Source organism: Seriola dumerili, unplaced genomic scaffold (assembly GCF_002260705.1).
Source record: "Seriola dumerili isolate Sdu_G_001 unplaced genomic scaffold, Sdu_1.0 BDQW01000091.1, whole genome shotgun sequence".
Classification (NCBI taxonomy): Eukaryota; Metazoa; Chordata; class Actinopteri; order Carangiformes; family Carangidae; genus Seriola; species Seriola dumerili.
The window spans coordinates 7,708,712-7,724,054 of NW_019174346.1; the positions used below are offsets into that span (position 1 = coordinate 7,708,712).

Consider the following 15,343-nt stretch of genomic DNA (forward strand, 5'->3'; position numbering starts at 1 on the left):
GCGAAAAATGCACATACAATATCCCAGAGCCCAAGCTGACATATTCAAACCGCTCATTTTGTCCAACCAAAACTTCAAGACATATAAACATTTATCAAATTTGTTGGCTATTAAGAGTTTTAGCACAACATACTATGCAAGAAATACAATGTACTGAATAAAAGGTTCATACAGTCCAACAGCAGGTTTGTTGTGGCAGGTTTGTTTTTGGCTGTCTCAACATTAAACGTCTTGCATCAAAGGCTCCACTTCAGGTGCACTGACAACCGGATACTGCACAAAAAGACAACTAGACTAAGTCTCACAATTACTGTGTGGGAGAGCAGATCATGTAATCGCAGCATACTACATTAGTTAAATGGCAAAATCAAACATTTGAACAGGTTAAGATAATAGGATATTTTTAATTTCTCATCCTTAAGTTTAAAGCAAAAACTATTTTTTCACTTGGTGAAAATGAATTGCAAATGCTGATTTTCTCACAGTATTTTGAATGTGTTGTGTGCATATACTGTATAAATTATAAGCTGGTCCCAAAGTTAAGAGTCTCACCAAATAAAGTAGCACACATCCTTTTTGTTCTTCTGCCTGAAGTGACCCTTCACTGTGAATACAGAACTGTGATGCTCTTGCTGAGGCTGAAATGTTTGCATTATCAGGCTGAAAACAACAGGCTGTATCTAATATAAACCGTGTTGAAAGCTGCCTGTCACATCATGCCTCAGGTATGTAGCTGACACTTACAGAGCAACAGATAGATAATTACAACACTACATTGCATAAACTGTGACTGAAGAGTAGCAACATGTCAGTTCCACTATAAACATACAGTAGTCGATCTGCCTGTTACAACCAGATGGACTTGGCATTTATGTAAATTAGACATTTGTTCTCACCAAAAACGAGCTCAAATGGTGGTGTTCCAATAAAGTAGAAGAAAGCAGTTGTGTGTTGTGCACTGCTTTTATCTCTGCAGGCTCCGCAGTTTAAAAGTCAGATTTACATTAAACTCAGCAGTGCAGGCTTGCAAACAGACATCAGTACTTATAATACGGCACAGAAAAATCTATTTCACTTGGTTAGCTGCTCATTATAACAGTGACTCATTCACTGTATATATGAAGCATATAAACAGCTATTTCCAACATATAGCACAATGCTAAAATGTGGGTTAAGAAGGATTTTTTTTATTTCCATGACAGAAACACAGTGGTACAGGAACAGACTGCAGGAATATTATCAAATAATTTAAACATGTCTTTTGTGGCTATGTGAATTTTGGTAAAACAGTTCCTACGAATCTAATAACTTGTGGCTGGTTCAATGTAATTTTTCACACTAAACATTTTCAACTCTGCTCTATATAGCTCAGTATTGCATACTGATGAAATTTCATGCACTTGTCTTCAGTCTTCAATGACCAAAATCCATCTTAAATTATGCTAACAAAAGCTATCTTGCAGGTACTTGAGTCTGTGCTATTATCTAAACCCCCTGCAGGTAAATCAAGAATCATTTTCCTTCATCACACTGAGATGCTGCAGATGTGAATTCAAAATGGATTTTTCATGTTCCAGTGCTGTGATTCTGTCTCTAACTAGTTGTATATACTATGTAATACACCCAATTACTCATTTGTATAAAACTATTACAAGTCTACATTACAAACTTATATGTTGTAACATATAAAAGTTAGATATAAGAGCCCGTCAATGCATAGCATCAAAATGACTTCTTCAGATTTAATACAAACTTATTAATTTGAAGTCCTCCTGCATTCAAATATGTGTTTTTCTTTTAGTTACTTAACTATGACGTTTGGGCTTCACTGTGCAGAATGATATGTGTGCAAGGTTTGATAATGAATGGTTGTTTTCGCATTCATCTGCTGAAGGGAGGGAATTTTATTTATGCTCACCTTAAATTTGAGTTCAACACTTTTATGTAGGATTTCTATTACATTGAAACTAATTTAGAAGCCAATCCAATATGCAATTTATAGCTAGGCTAGGTTCACAGTTGGGTCACCTGGAAACAAAACTTCACAGCCTGTGAAGCTCCCTCAGGGGTTTGCAGCAGAAGAGAAAAACTGAGTTATACTGCCTTAGCTACTTTCTAAGCTAACAGCTGCTAATGAATTGCTGGTTTGAGTAGGGAGACTGGCAAGCAGACAGTAGTAGCTGACTTTTGAGTTTTCTTTAGTTTTTTCATCTTTCAGTTGTTTTTTTTTCACAGGTTGAGCTGTTGTTTTCTCACAACAGGTGGAATACTGTGCAGGTTGTTAATACAGTACCATTCTAAACTGAGTATTGTTGGCCATTGTCAGGGCAGAATCACAAAATAGTCACTGATAATTTATTATATTTTCACTCCACTCATATTTGGAAGTGTGGGATTCCTGGAGGTTTGAAAAGGGACCAGGATGCCTAGATCATTAAAGCTTATTTTCACACTGAAAGTACACTTTGGATTTTCAGGAAAACAACATATGTATATATATATATATATATAAAATACTGTAGCAGCACCAGGGGGGAAAGTGATTTTTACATTTGGAACTGTGTTTTTTTGGCCTAAATAAATAGCGTGTTATAGCAAGAATAAGAAAAGGGCTTAGCAGAAATCACAACAATGGGATTTTGATTAATGAGAAACATTCATTTTTGTATTGACCATTTAAAAGACTATTAAGATTGCCACTCAAGCGTTGAGCATTAATTATAAAGCAGGCCTACATAAGCTTCCATGAAATTTAATGAGCATTGTAAAGTCTAAAGTAATGGAAGGAGCTTTGTAGAGAATCAGGTGGTAAATAAAGTCCTGAAACGCCAGCCATATTAAACGTTCTGCCAAGTTTGTTTTCAGTGCACATACTAATGATACCTTCTTCTATTTTTTCAGAAAAAAAATTGTTATTCATACACACTCACTGCACACAATTATTAAAAAAATACTGGGAAAATACTGACTCATAACTGTCATTACATACAACCAGTCATTATAACAAATAAAGCATATTTCTTTTGAACAATTAGATCTTCTCAAAGACATTTATAGACAGCATTTTGTAGCATTATTTTAATAAAAACATTTACTTCATACTGATGTGAAACCCAGATAAAAATGGTCTCCTGCTATTTTTTGTAAAAGGGATTAGGCAAATTGAATGAGAGTAGTTCTTAGCACAGCCAGGTACATTAAACCTGCTGTTGGTCATCAGTGATGTTTTACCACCAGGAAGCACAAACAGACTGAAAGCTGCACATTCACTGAGCTCCACGTGTTCACTCTCATCAGCTTTTTAAATGGCACCAGGGTTCATCTTAGACAGCTGCTGCTGATGTGATTACAATTAGAAAGCTACTTTAGTGCAGACGCTCAACCACAACACAAAACAACTCACCAGGCCAGATGCCAAGAAGCAACATTTCTCCAATAGTGAGAGTTTACACTGTAATACAGCAGGGCTCCTTGGCCGATCTATATTTTATACATATTCATTCATATTCACATACAGGATGGGCCTATGACTGCTGCATCACTCAAGACTAAAACATGAATGTCATAACAATCATAATCTGGAAAATCCTGGTTAAAAATCCTAGTTAAATATTCATGAGTTTACATATCCTGACGTGGACCTGCAAATGCATGAACAACAAACAGAGATACAAAGCTTCCGAAGGCTCATAACTCCTCTCTGTTGGCTCTCTTATCAGCTCTGTGACACTGCAAGAGCCTTTAGGTCCTTTTTGAGCTATATCAGCTGTATTAATCTATTAACTTTGAATTCATCAATCACAAGGTTAAGGCAGTGATTCAGATAACATCAGCGTACTCTGTCCTCCCCTAGTGGGAAATCTGGCATTATGTCACCTTTGTTTGTAGTAGTTACAAATCATCTCATGTGACACAGAAACAATAGCTTTTGCAGGAGCTGGTCAAACAACTTTACAGCTCAACTGTGATGTTTTTCAGGAGGAGCAAAAACATGACAACTGCATCTTTGATGAAGATTCCTGCTCTCAGGAGGCTCACCTGTTTCCTTTTAGCACTCTCCAAGATTTTACCACAAAGACTTTTGCCAAGGGGCTTCCAGCCCAATCAATGATAGCACTAATTGAAATATTATCTCTTGTGCTTCACACAAATGCCCAGTCAAGCCCCCAATAATTGCACACAGATTATTCCACAGACCACATGCTTGCTAAACACTAACTCGAACATCTGCTCCAAAATTGCAAGCATACTGCTGCACCAGTTCAACACCCACAGTACACAACAACTCCCCAACTGTGAGATGCCTCCCTGCTGTTAATGCATGAGGGCAGGCCTTATCACAGTGTCGATGTGAAGGATCTGGGCAGGTGAAGGTGTATGATGGATGTGGGTATCTACTGCCTGCCCACCTAAATTATATATCTGTTTCCCTCCCTTGAGATTTCAATCAGATAAAAAGAACATATGGAAGATTTAGAGAAGTATCACAGGCTGTAAATGCTCCTGAAAGATTGGGAAGCCTCCACAATCAAGTGGGTAAAGAATAATAGCAGGAAACATGTTGATTGTATCGGTAGTGCAAGCAAGACAGGGATTTTTGTTGCACATCGGAGGAAACTATTACAAATTCTAGACACAAGAACTACAGGTGATCTGATTATAATGCAGCCAATGGAATCTTCCATATCATGGTAAAACCACTCAGGTCACATAGCAAGACTGAGATTTTTTGTTCATCACAGGGTTAAAGTTGGGGATATCATCCATTATCTATACTGTGCCCCACTGGCTTCTTGCTCAATAATCTGTTGTTTCAACTTATTTCATTATCCTCTGGCCACTCAGTCTGACTGGTTCAGTGCAGTTCCAAAACACTCCCTCAGTGCAAGTATCAGCTATGGCCAGGGATGGGATTCAAGAACCAGATCCAGTTGAGAACCAGATCCAAGCTGATCAGGTGTGATTGTATGCCAAAAACCTTTGTAAAAACTTTTTTTCACTCAGAAAATTGATCAGGAATCGTTAAGTTTTCAATACTCAGGCCTCTATGAAAAAACATGAGGTACCTCCACCTCACTGTTCTTTATAAAAGGTATGAAAACATACACTGTTTCCCATAAAGTTGGAATAATTGTTTTCAGTTTAATTGTGGTTTAATTGTGGTTTAATTTTCATTGTGATATGTTTGGAAGAGATTGACTACTAAAGTTTTGAGAAGATATACACTTTATCTGTCAAGAAGAAATCACATTGGCACAATCAATTCATGGAAAGAGGTAAAAAATATTTTATTCCAACTTTATGAGCAACAGTGTATATCAATATCCAGCATACTTTTTATAAAGATGCTTCCAGAGAAACACAGTGCAAAGTGCAAGCTGTGTGTTTCTCAAGGAGGTAGCATTCCTCAGACAAGACAACCTGGTGAATGGACACAGTCTAAAGTCACTATCCCTGTTGCTTATTAATCAGTCCTCCCTGGCAAAGTCCCCTGTGGCCACCAGGTCACATGATCACTTCACTGGGACTTGGGAAACTATGTGGGGGAGAAAAAGCTTCTCAATAAGCTTTGCCTTTACTTTTGTGCAACTGTAGGTATTGCCACTGCGTGATGATGCTGCATTATTTGTTATCCAGGAAGTTCAGCAGAAGCAATGTGCAAACTAAGGACTTTATTCAGCACATTTCCATCACTTACAGTATGAAAAATAAACAAAAATCAGATTCAAGTAGCATTTTCTGACCATGATACGTTTACATGGTGATGTTTACTTGCATTTCAAATATCAGCATTTCCGAAATTTGAAAGTTCAGAATTAAAGTCTGTCTGTCTGTCATGTTATACATTAGGAGGAAAAAGTAAATTATAGAGTAATAATATGATATTCAACAAATATGTTTCTCTCAGAGTCTCCGGGGATTTGTTTTTTTCCTTCTCTGCTTAGCCTTAGCTCTAAAAGCCTTCAGTGAAATTTCAGTGCTGCAAATTGACTGTTGACCAAAACTAAGAATGAGTAAATCAATCAGGCTTCCATTAAACTCTTACAACAAACTTTCTACAACCAAGAAATGATTTATTTGTGATATGCAACTGTGAAAATACCAAACACACACACAAACAAACAGGGGAAAAAAGCAGCAATACAGAATACAGAAACGGAAAGCAACACGGAAATTGCTTCCCATGACAGGAATGAAAAAGACAACTGGATAACAATTACCTCCAATTTGCAATTTGCTTTTTCAGAAAACAAATAATGCCCCTTGCTGTTTCCATGAAACAGGCAAAGTGGCAATTTCACATCTGTGGAGTAACAATTCTCAATTACAGACACTCATCATCTCATAATGTCTGTAATTGCCTTAATATTACATTGTGAAAGTAAGCACCATTAAGTTTAATTGAAAAAAATATATATTCATACGACAACCTCTTGACTCAGCTGTGGAACAACAATACAAAAATTGCTGTTGGTGATCAATCTTTCACTGTTGCTTCATCCTGTATTTTTTTTTTTTAATTCATGGATGGCAAGTCCAGATTTTTAACCTATGTAGAAGAAGCAGAAAAACTCATTTTACCTGTAACAGCAGACTCAACAGACCAGAATACAATGCAGCCATGAGAGAGCATGTATTTCAGGAGCAGGGAGCATCACAAAAAACTCTTGCTTATTTTCATCCTATTTCTAATGTTCTATCTATCTACACACCAGGGCTCCCCTTTCTATTCAATATCCCACCATTTGTAGTATGTGGAAAAACTTAAAGATGGGGTCTGTGACTGTTTTTCAGAATTCAATTCATAAAATGTAACGTATAAGAGCAACAGACTATTGCTTGCCGTTTTACAAGGAACAAATTAAATAACATGTCGACTTCATAACATCACTGAAGCTAGCATCAAAAACTTCGACAGGTTACTTCCTTGCATTTCAAAATAAAAGCACTTCCTTTCAACTCTGTTCATAGTAATAAACTATTACTATTGGCAGGTTACACATTTCTTATATATTTACTATAAAACGATAATATTTATAATTTCTTCTATAGAGTAATTCAAACAAAGAAACATAGATAGATAGATACTTTATTTATCCCCTAGGGGAAATTCATGTGTCCATTAGCTCATTTTTAATAATAATAATAATAATAATAATAATAGCAGTTGATAATAAATAAACAATAATAATTAGTTTAGTCCACTTCCTTTGGCTGAGGTGTTTTATAGCCTGATGGCAGTGGGAACAAAGGATCTCCTGAACCTCTCTGTTCTGCAGCGCAATGAGATGAGACGTTTGCTGCAGCTGTAGTTGCTTCTCTGTCCTGCCAGAATATTGTGGAGAGGATGGTTGGTATTGTCCAAGATGGCCTCCATCTTACATTGCATGCACCCCTCCACAACAGTCCTGAGTGAGTCCAGACTCCTGCCAAGCACAGACCCAGCCTTTTTTCCAGCTTGTCCAGTCATTTTGTGTTCATGTCGGACATGCTGCTGCCCCAGCAGACTGCAGCATAAAAAAGTACACTGCAGACATCAAAGGACCTGAGCCTCCTGAGGAAAAAGAGGCGGCTCTGCCCCTTCTGGTAGATCGCATCCGTGTTCAGGGACCAGTCCAGTTTACTGTCCAGGTGCACACCTAGGTATTTATAACCACATTCACAACAGAGACTGACAGCACAACTCTACAATGAATTGAGATGTTACTCATTTGAAATCAATATGAGTATCAGTACTGATTTCTACCGTTGTACAAGTGGAAGCTTAGTATCTGTCCTGTGAAACAGAAAACTGACAAATGTCAGTAACACTCAAGAAACTTTTCAAAAAAGCACTGTGCCCTTTACAGTAACATTACCATGACAACAAATCTGAGGAGTCACCTGTTAGTTTAAGTGAGGCCCTGCAGATTAACACGTCTCTTCTACAGAGGAGATTTAGGCTACATTTAAATTATTTTGAAGGAGTTGTATGTCTGTTCTCGTTCATTCAAACTTGACTGTTTTCATGACAGGCCAATGATATGCATACTGCAGCTCACAGCTGTATACAGCAGGTTCATGCCAGTCTCTGGGGGTTATTCAGGGAGGGGTAGTAAATCACTATCTGTAGTAAAGGTAGATGAAGAAAGTTCAGGAAAAGTGCATCAGAAAAACAGATGCAAACATCAGTGCATTTTATTCTAAGAGAGGATGAGGGTGAACTCTTACTTTCCTGCTAAGAAGCACCTGGCTTCAATGGCATCTCTTTAATGACCAATTTACATGATACTCATTTATAACATAACACAGATGGTGATAGCTACCTGCCATTGTCTGCCATCTGCCTGCTCTGTCCATACATTCTGCAGCATGACTTCATGTGGACTGTTCACCAGGGGAGACGGACACAAACATGGACATTTTTTATGGCAACAGCTCTGCCTCTTTTTCCTTGAGATCCCTACTGAATAGCTGTAGCCCTGTGATAAGAAGAGAACACACTCTACCCATCAACAATGATCCCAATGTCTTTAACAAAAGACTGCATACAACGAGCACACCATGGCTCCCTTACCACCACCCCTATCCATCTCTGCTCTCTCAGCTGGTCATCCAAGAACAGCTGTTGCTCCAAATTTCGATCTAACCGGCTATAATTCTCGTCTTTGGCTGACACGGGCTGATGGAGGAAGGACAAGGGCACAATACACAGGCCTGCAAGGGTCTCGGCCAAAAAAACCTCAAGAGTTTGTGCTGCGCCCTAGCAACACAGCAAGCACTGTCTTCTCCTAGCCACATACAGAGAAAGAGGGAGGGAAGCAGCCCGCTTAGACAATGAGGCTGCCTCATTACCAGTGTTTATCTTAAGCTGGATTAATACTCCAGTAAGAAATGCCCTTTTTCCTTTGTCAAGAAAAGAACATGTTCTGCTTCTTTTGGGGCAGTTTCATGTTGGAATGTTTTGCTGTATTCCAGTTTTTTTGTTTTTTTTGTTTGCAATTTAGTTTCCTTTGTGCAGAAACACACAACACCCACTGATGTCAATGTTTGATTGCTTAGCACCTACCCTTCACATGTTGCAGTTTGTTCATTCTGTTCTTGTGGAGGACGATCAACTGTTGAGGTTTAGATCCCACCTGCTTTCAGCAAACATTCTGAAGCTACTTCCATATTCAGCCCACTGACAGAAACAGTACAACCAGCTGCAGAAAAGCAAGAGCTACTCTTTTTTTGAGCTGCATTAACTCCATTGCTTACCTTACGGACAACACAAAAGGATATCGCCAGCTTATTCCCAGCACACATTCCATGTACAAGTGCTTTTTTTCATGTATGACTCTGGTGTCAAGTGTGAATAAATTCTGTCATGGTGAATGCATACAACTGTCTGTGCCAAGCATATTAGATGAGAGAAAATAATACAGGGCTGAATTCTGTGAGGGGCACTGTGAAGCTGACCGTGACACATTCACACATATTTTCCCATGGCACATAAGAAAGCTAAAGGACAGTGTGATACTATGATGTACTCTGCATTGTCTCCTGGAAGTTAAAAAAAAATGAAAGAAAGAAAAAGAAGTAGAGGTGGAAAATCAACAGGAAACTGAACTAATCTTAACTTTGGACCAAGTCTCCCACCTTCTGTTCAGTGAACTGACGCAGCCCCACAGCAAATTTAGCCTGCGGCTCATCCCCTTGAGGTGCGCTCGCTTCAAGCACTTGCTCGTGTCGACTGCCATCCAGATGTACAGTGCCTCCTGCCACAGTGGCTCGAGCCTCAGCCAGCCAACTAGCAGAGTGCTTCAGCCCAGGCGCTTCTTACTGTCTCTATCAATCGCTCCGGATTGTTTTTCCCTGCTCTCTACATCCAACCCACCAGCCTCGTTCTGACCGGCAGGTTCCTCTGCATATCTCTCTACACATCTGTACATGAGCCAAAACATCATTACTTCTCTCATGAACAGTCACAATGTTTACAAGATGCGTTCATTCCTGATTATAATCGGGTCAGATCATGAGAGGAGCTACTGTAACAACTACTTACTATTTTAAAAACAGACCCACAGTCTTGCATGTTTCAACAGTCATGACAGCTTAACTTATACTGATACAAAGTACTTGAACTTAGTAATGGAAATGTACTCATAATAATTACTTACAGAATAGGAAGAATGAACTTTTACATGACTTGTGTTGTATTTTAACAGTTTGTTCCATTTTGGATCCTATTCCAGGTTTGTACATTACCTGCGTTCAGATTTCCAACACGGGCTGTATTGTTCCAACATTATCGATATCGGTACTGATACCAATACCTTGACTTCAATACCAATTTTTAACAATACTTTTTTTGAAATTAATTTTAACAAATCCATTTTAACAAAAAGAAAATTACAATACACATTTAGATACAAATTATAGTTTTACTTTAGTTTTATTTTGAAGCTCGGTCTCTACACACTTAAAACGTATTCATGTAAATAAACAGCCAATCACCAGCATTATTAGATCTTGGTCCTAGCAAGCTGCATGATGATTGGCTCACTGACGCTGTTGACATTTACTCATTTACTCTTCCATCATCCATCAATTTAATATTGGATGACAACAATACCTGAATAGTATCAAACATGCAGGCATGTTAGTCATACAGCAAATAATTAAAATGAAACTTGTAGCCATTGTCTGGTTATTCTCTGCAAGCTTGCCACTGATCGTCTGTTTGCAAAGAAACCCCACTCTAGATAAGTCGTCTTGAATGAATCAGGCCACCAGTTAAAACTGTTGTGTGTCTGAATGTGAATGTCTTCTCAAAAGGTGACTGGTGATAAGTTTGGTGAGATTCTGTCCTCCAGGTTTTGAGGTAAATATTTTTGGTATATACAACCCCTATTCCCAAACACAACATCAAGATATCTGACAAGATTTATGATCCAAAAGGCCAAAAAAGTTTTTTTTGAAGAGCACACTGAGCTCGACTTGTGTGTCCAATTTCAATTCAATCGGACTTCCTCTGTGAGGGACGTGGCCTTTCCAAAACTGAATCTTTTGGCCTTAATTACAGCACATGCACATAATTTCAATTTATTTGGCCTAGTTTCATGTTTCTATCTCATTTCAGCTCACCAATTCTGCATAACAACAACAATAATAAGTAAAAACAATTGGGTTTAATAGGGGTTTCATAAAATGACTGTAAGAATGAAATATTGCCTTTTCTATGAGAACTAGTGATTCATTCACCCTGAATCCCTCTGCTCACCTGTAAATCCTCCTATTTCAATTCATTCATGATTTATTATCCTCCATATGTTCTTTGATTCTGTTTATTTGTTATCTTATCAGAATTTGCCTCATTCCTTATCTGTGCCCAATTCTCTTGCTGCAATGACCCAATTTCCCCATGGGCACCATTTAAGTTTCATCTAATCGAATCTAACACATCTCTGACTCTGCAAGAGATCGGCTGATATGCAAATGACTTCAGCACAGTTTCGATGCTGTCTGAAGAATGGATTGGACTTGAAATGGAAGGGACAATTTTTCCAGGTGTATTAAAAGCAGACTTTTTTTAATGGTGCAGCAATGTGACACAAAACGGCATCTCCCTGGCTGCTTGTTTCAGAGGAAATTTGTGTATTTTTCAAAATATTGTCAGGTAAGCAAAGGTCTTCTTTCAATTGGCACTTCTTCTTGCCTGCAAAATAATGACTACACTACTTTGCAACATAAGTAATAATGTAATTCAGCACATACTGTCACTGTCAATACCATATATTAAGTGGGGTTAAAGCAAGTTCTCTCTGGTCTAAAAAAAAACACACAGAGTGAGTCACTTGATTAATTCCATCTTTCTCTTAGCACTGACACATCTCAAATACATAATTAGGTTGAAAAGTGCAGAGTTTTATATGCTAAAACAGTGTGCCACATAACATCACAGTTTCAGTTTACCATAGTGGTTCACTGTATTCAGTGCAACCCTCATTTAGCGTTGCTGAAGATGGAATAAAATATGGGAAAAGAGGCAGTTCTTTTAAATTTCTATTTCTATTTTAATTAGAAAACATCATTATCAAGGAGGTAAAGCTGTGACCATATCTGTTTGTGTTAATCAATCATGTTTTTTGATTTCTTCAGTGCCTTTAACACCATCCAGCCTGCCATACTGAGGAAGAAAATTACTGTCATGTCGATTGATGCTTTTCTGGTGTCCTGGACCATGGATTACCTTACCAGACCTCTCCAGCACTGTTTGTCAGACACAGTGGGGAGCAGTACTGGAACACCACAGAGGACCTTTTCTTTATACCCTATACACATCAGACTTCAGGTCCAACACAGAGACCTGCCACCTACAGAAGTTTTCTGATGACTCTGCATTTGTTGGAGGCATTGGGAGGGGAAGTATAAATACTTGGGTCTCCACTTGGAGAGCAAACTGGGCTGGACCAGGAACATAAAGGACCACAGCTCAGATCCTTCAATGTCTGTGGCACTGTGCTGCAGATTTTTTATGGCCATCGCCATTTTCTGCGCTTTGGTCTGCTGGGGTAAAAGCTTGAGGGTGGCAGACACGAACAGACTCAACAAACTGATCCTGAAGGCCGGCTCAGTCCTGGGACTGCATGTGGACGTAGAGAGGAGGATGTTGTCAAAATTACTCTCCATCGTACACAACATCTCTCATCCTCTACGCAATGCTCTGGTTGGCCAGAGGAGCACATTCACACAGAGACTCACAATGACTAAGTGCTCCACTGAATGCCACAGCGGTTGCTTCCTTCCTGTGACATCCAGTTATATAGTTCCTCCCCTTTCTGCTAAATTTTTACAACTTCTACTGCCACTTCTTCTAACTCTGTTTAAAATAATGTAAATCTATTCATTTCGGCATCTTCATCAGTGCTCTGCTATCAAAGTACTGATAACATTAAACTTTTCATTCAGTTTAACTTGGTACATTATGGTTAATTTACTGTTAAATTAACGTTAATCTACTTTTAATTTACTTTTCACTTTTCCATTTTTGCTATGATTTTGTGTGATTACTTTTTTATTTTTGCAAATATGTACATTCCATTCTGTCTTTGTAATTATTACTGTATTATTACTTATAGTTTATACTCTTTTACTTATTTACCTCCTCCCTCCTAACTTTGTGTTGAAGAATTGTAACAAAGGAATTTCCCTGCAGGGATCAATAAAGTTTTTATGTGATTCTATTTCAGATCTATATTTATTTTCAACATTCATTTCTGTAAGCATGTATCATAATTTTAGCTATTAAGGCAAAAATCTTTGGCTGTTCTATTTTATTATGCAGGAATTTGACTTGTCACATAGTGGGGAGGACTTTGGGTGTGGGTGTGTGTGTGTGTGTGTGTGTGTGTGTGTGTGTGTGGGTGGGTGGGGGGAGCATCTATAAAGAGCAAAGGGGCTGCTGGCCAAATTAAATATAGTGAGGTGTTAAGGAAAAACAGCCCTCCTTCCTTCCATCCTATTCGTTGATTCATGCACTTCATTCATTTGTTCACACATTTATTTAACTGTTTACTCCAGACCTCAAGGGTCATTATCATGGGAGGATTTCACAGCATTAATCTGTCCTCCAGTGCCCATTATATTGTGTAGCCTACTGATAATGGAGCTAGAAGAAAAGCAAAGACAAATACACAAGCAGTAGATTAGGGCTGATAAAGATGCCGTTTTCATTCTCCTTATGTGTCCTTTATTTGCATGTTTTAGGCGCTTCTATCCAGCCACAATCTACTTATTGGATTGAATTTTTAATGTCAGGTGTAAACAAGGTCAGGAAGACTGAGCTGCTTCACTGCTCTCCGCTCCAACAGCACAGAACTCTTGGCTGCCCGGAGAATACAGGGCTTAACTTTGTTGACCTGACCACGCAGTCAATATGGATTAAGAACTAATGCTTAATCAACTTTGCAGCAAAGACCTTCCGTCCGGAAGATTTACCATGCGTCTCTATGATCCGCGGGCAGCAGGAGCCACAAGCGCAAAAAGGACAATTGCACAGTGCAGGTGCATTAAAGTAGAGAGCTGTGTGACTGAAGGCTATAAAGCCAGAATGATCAATGACATATTAGTTCTGTTTATCTTTTTTTGACGCAAAATACAACAACTGAAGCGATACTGATACTGCTGAGAATTAGATTGGCAGGATTAAACTTTGACAGAAGAGAAGAGGCTGAAGCCTAATATAACCAGTATAAAAATACATTCAAATCACACTCGGTACTTAGAGTCACGCCACTGGCCAAAACAGCTCAACTGCACTTCACTAATCGCTTAATTTAAGCTGCGGTTTAGAGCGCAAGCATCGAGCCAAAGACTGTCCGCGACATGCAAAAAAAGCCACTTAACAAACTAACAAACAGGCGCATCCGAACAGAGTCGAAGACAGCGATAACAAGTGCTCCAAGGAGAACAAAATCCATCACTTACCTTGCTCCATCAGCAGGATGGTCATCCCGACCAGCATAGCCCAGTACAGAGGATTCTTCATGTCTATCGATCTGTTTGTCTGCTGTGTGATGTCGTCAAGGAAAAAATAGCCTGCGAGTCTCTGAAAATCCCGAAAAGTGCTTTTCTTCAAGTCCCCGGTGCTCCTGTCTGACTGTAAAGCATCCACCAACGCAGCGCTTCACAAAGTCCCTCCTTCAACTGTGAGGTTATTGGCAGCGCTGCTACAGGCAAGTTAGCGGCAATCAACACCACCACTTGCAGTCTGGATTCTTTCAAGAAAAGGATACTCACCTATGTTCACATGGTAGTGTATTCATCGAGCTGTAGAGGCGCTTTTAATTTGAAGGAAACATCTACCCACTTCCTGTCCGGACCCGGTTGTATGTAGCGAGCTTAAAGTGGCGATTAGCGGTGACTTCTTGACGAGGCGCTGCCCTCCCGCAGTCCCTCCACCTCATTTACTCAGTTATCGCGGGTATTTATCTTCATTCAAGATATTGAGTGCGAGCAGAGGTGTGACGCAGGATCTTCATGTAGGCTCTATTTCAGGAGTTCTTTATTTTTTCAGTTTCCAGTGGAACCCAGTGAGTGGGCTTAATAATGATTCATTAGCAGGGCAAATTTTAACATGCAACAAGTACAGTAAGATTTCCAGCCCTAAAACCGACAGTGACTAGCATTTAAAACCAGACTGGTTCTTGGTCAGACTGTGACCCTCAGCCAGGGTCACAAAATAAATCTAAAGCATCACAAGATGTATAATTAAATTGGGAAATCAATTTCACTTCTCTCTAGTTTCTCTTATTTCTGGTTTTGCATCTCCATATTTCTAAAACTGTCGAATGAAAGAAACTGAAAAGGGATTGACCAG

General features: G+C 39.0%; 1 protein-coding gene across 1 annotated transcript in view; it reads right to left on the bottom strand.

Moving 5' to 3' along the window:
* LOC111222229 (opioid-binding protein/cell adhesion molecule homolog) overlaps window positions 1-14,481 on the bottom strand; it is a 428,859-nt gene extending 414,378 nt beyond the window's left edge. Inside the window, exon 1 of the mRNA XM_022745874.1 lies at window positions 14,452-14,481. Within this exon, the coding sequence (XP_022601595.1) occupies window positions 14,452-14,476 (25 nt within the window). The 5' untranslated portion in view covers window positions 14,477-14,481. The remainder of the gene's footprint in view (window positions 1-14,451) is intronic.
* Between the last annotated feature and the right edge of the window lie 862 nt (window positions 14,482-15,343).